This window comes from Antrostomus carolinensis, unplaced genomic scaffold (genome assembly GCF_000700745.2).
Source record: "Antrostomus carolinensis isolate BGI_N321 unplaced genomic scaffold, ASM70074v2 scaffold30022, whole genome shotgun sequence".
In the NCBI taxonomy this organism is placed as follows: Eukaryota; Metazoa; Chordata; class Aves; order Caprimulgiformes; family Caprimulgidae; genus Antrostomus; species Antrostomus carolinensis.
Window position 1 is genome coordinate 1 of NW_010299411.1, and position 3,565 is coordinate 3,565.

The window sequence follows — 3,565 nt, forward strand, 5'->3', positions numbered from 1 at the left end:
CTGCTGAGCGCACGGCTGTGGCAGCCTGGGGACAGCGTGGTCTGTGGACAGGGCTGGACCCAGCTGGGGAAATGGGGACACTCGTGGGGATGCTGCAGGGCCTGCAGGGAGCTGTGGTACCCGGAGCCCGAGGAGGGTCCTTGGGTGTCTGGCAGCGAAGGCTGGCTGGTGCGGGAGCAGTGTGTGAGAGGATATTTCCTCTTGTTTTTCAGATGCTTGCTCAGGTGCATGGCGAGCCCCCAAACGCTGACTCTTTTCGGAAGCTGCGCTGCGGCTGTATCAGGAAGGTGAGTGGAGGAGCCAAGGGTGCCATTGTCCATGGTGGGTTTACTGACAGGGCAGGGAGAGGAGGAAAAAAAAAATCCTTTAGCCTTTGCTTCCCTCGTTCATGACATCCTTCAGTACCTGTGGTTTCGGCTGTGGCCAGGAGGTGTCCTCTCTGGACTCCTGGAGCAGGGCTTTTGGTGGCTCCTGGTGCTTTGCCGCAGGGTGGCTCCTCCCGTCCTGTGCCAGAGTCTGAGACTTTCAGCGTAGAGAAACGGCTGTTTGATTGATTTCTCCTCCCTCCCTTCCTCACAAACTGCTAATCGTTCTGTTGCAACTCCCTAAGCTGTCTGCAAGAAAGACAAAGAAGACAAACATATTCTGGGGCATTGAGGTACCTAAAACACTCAGGTGGCATGGCTGGGAACTTGGAAAAGAGACAATCAAACATCTGATCTTGAAAAATGTTCATGAGAAAACCCAGAAGCTGAGCTACAGGTGCGTAGGAAGTTTCTTTTTCCTTCGTACTCCTCACACTCTCATTCATCTTCATCCCTCCTGCTGTATCAGTCACACGAGCACCTTTCCTCGGGTTCACCTGCCCCGCTCTCCCCTTGGGCTGCCTGCTGGCAGACAGCGCATGCACACGCAGGACAGAGACCTCCTAATGCAGATGCACAGCCCTAGTTCCTGGCAGGAGTATTTTAAATGAAATGCCTTTTTTAAAATTCTGTTTTGCTGATACTTCTGTCTGTGAGGCATTTCCAGTCTAGTGAGATTTTAATTGTGGATGTATGCCAGCCAGTCACTAGTGTGTCCTAAAACCCTTGCTCCTGGGAGTCCCACTGAATGTTGAGCTACTCCAGCACTCCCTGTGCCCACCCCTGCTCTGAAACTCAAATGTTTCTGCCAAATGTGTTTTGCTCATGCTGCATGGCCTGGGAATGTAAGATATTGTTCAAGGAAGGGGTAGGTCCTTAGAGCTGGGAGTGGGTTTTCAGGATACCTGGGTTCTGCCCCTATTTCTGCTGATTTGCTACCAAGGGACCCTTGGGGTCAGGTGTGTAAAGTGATTCTAACTGTGGGGTCTGGAAGTTTTAATTCTTTATTCTCTTTTCTGCTGTCTAATTTAAGAACAGTTGCATGCCCTCAGACAAAATCTCTTGTTTTGTTTTCATTATCTAGGTGTCCTTCCACGCAATCCTTCTTCACTGTTTTTCCACAGCCGATCACTCTGAGCCCTGGTATGTCCTTCACTCTGCCCATCATTTTCCGGCCCACTGAAAAGGTAAAGTGGCAAGGTCAAAACTGCTCTCAGTGCTCAGGCTGCCTTTCAGGGGGGCAGTGGACTCTGCCTCTCTTGTCCTTTCTGATCTGTTTTTACTTGAATTAATCTGTCTTTAGGGAAGGTTCTAGCATAGACCAGCCAGTGTGACCTTCCTGCTTTCCCCACATCTTCATCACCTGAGGGAGCCCTAACCCCTGACTTCTCTGCAGAGTTTGCCAATAGTTATAAGAGGGATCCTCACAAAAAGCACTCCCAGTTTGCCACATGCTACTTCTGGCCACAAAATCAGTAGGATAAGGTGCTTGAGCTCCACACCCTGTTTGATCCCAGGGAGCCTCAGCTGAGTGGTTGTAATGCAGAACCATGTGTTGAGGGATTCATTCTCTGCTTTCTTAAAGGAGACCCCAAAGCCTGTACATTGAAGTGCCACCGATTTTCTATAAGGGATATGTCAAGGGCCCCCTTTCTTTTGGATCACGTGGAGTTTTTAAGCTTTATTTTTAATAGCAATGATTCTTTTTGCCTGGCCCCTTTTCTTGATTTTCAGCCTGTTCCTTGTGTCTGTCTTGGCTCTGAGTGTTGATCTCTGTCTGTTGTCCACAGCTATATGTCTTTGATGTGTATCTCACTCCTAGTCATAGAGCATGATCACTGGGTGGATTCCCAGTACCCTGCTCTTAGTGTCATGGTTTTCTGATGACTGTTCAGTGTTCCCTTTATGAAATAGGCTGCTGGCCTTGTTCCATTTTCAGCAAGTAGTTTGTACCACGAGAATTGCTAGAGCAGAAGGCTCCTTGTCTTAGAGAGAGCAAGGACTATGTGTGCTGCAGTGCCCAAGGTCTCTCCTTAACTGTACAAGTGGTACTCAGGAGAAGTGATGATTGGGGAGTAAGGAAGACATATCTTGCAATTCCTTCTATCTTAGCTGGTTAGCAGATGTACACAGTGCTGTCAACACTGCATCTGTAAGTTGTGTGTTAGCCTCTTGGGCCTCTAGCTTACAAAGCACTTAATCGAAGAAAGACTGGTATTTCTGTGCCCGTGGAGCTCAAGGAGAGGCTGTACATGCTTCAGTTAAGCTGAATTGCGATCTTGAAAACACTGAAAGAAATCCATCTGCATTGAAACAAATCAGGTGAAAGAAATGTGGTCTTCAACTGCTTTCTCTGAGCACGTTTGTGTGTTCCTTACAGTGAGGAGGATGCCCAAGTGCCTTACTCACTGCCTTACCCAGCCTTTTCTGAGTGCTTCATATGCTCTCTGTCCTGCACAGAGGCCTTCCTTGGTGCCTCTTTTGCTGATGTGTTTTTCCCCAACACTCTCACAGAGGTGAAGGTGATGAGTGTTCATGGGTGGAGCTGCAGTACTTGCAAGACAGAGCCCATCTAACTGCTGTGTACCCACTTGCTTTTCTGTGCAGAGGGAGTATGAAGACAGCATCTGCTTTAAGAAGGCTGAGGGTGAGTTCTTTGTCACCCTGTGTGCTACACTTCCACGCCCCTGTCTCTCCTTCCCAGCTGCTATCCAGTTGCCTGCCTGTGCTGTCCACAATGTCACGGAGACAACATTTCCTGTGCGCAACACTGGGTGAGTGAGATGTGGCTGGGTGAGTGAGACTCTTCTATTGTTCCGTCAGGTATTTTGGCACCTTCTTGGACTCTCCAATGAATGCAGCTCATTTCAGTTGTCATTAGATCTGCTGGCTGCCTTAATAGGCAGCAGACCTCTGCTTCCACTGAGGAGGCAGCAGAAATGGTAGTACACGTCAGATCTGGCTGTGGGCACACCTCGGTACCTCGCATCTGTCTGTTTCCAGCCTATGCTGAGAACAGTTCATGCACAGGAAATAGTCAGCATGGTGGTGTCCCACTCAGAACATCCCACATCCACAGAAGAGGGCTGGGCATCTAGTTAGTCAAAGGTAACCTGCCCAGTGTGACCAGGGAGGGATGAGCTACCAGCTGGAAACACTTTAGTCTTTCTGTGACTTGGCCTCTCTTCCCTCAGCGCAGG

The 3,565-nt window shown here is 49.3% G+C and overlaps 1 protein-coding gene across 1 annotated transcript in view; it reads left to right on the forward strand.

The window, feature by feature from the left end:
- Nucleotides 1-212: 212 nt before the first annotated feature.
- The window catches only part of CFAP65 (cilia and flagella associated protein 65), a 31,268-nt gene continuing 27,915 nt past the window's right edge, over nt 213-3,565 (forward strand). The window contains exons 1-4 of the mRNA XM_010162793.1: nt 213-287; nt 611-762; nt 1,450-1,552; nt 2,973-3,139. Coding sequence (XP_010161095.1) covers nt 213-287; nt 611-762; nt 1,450-1,552; nt 2,973-3,139 — 497 coding nt within the window. The remainder of the gene's footprint in view (nt 288-610; nt 763-1,449; nt 1,553-2,972; nt 3,140-3,565) is intronic.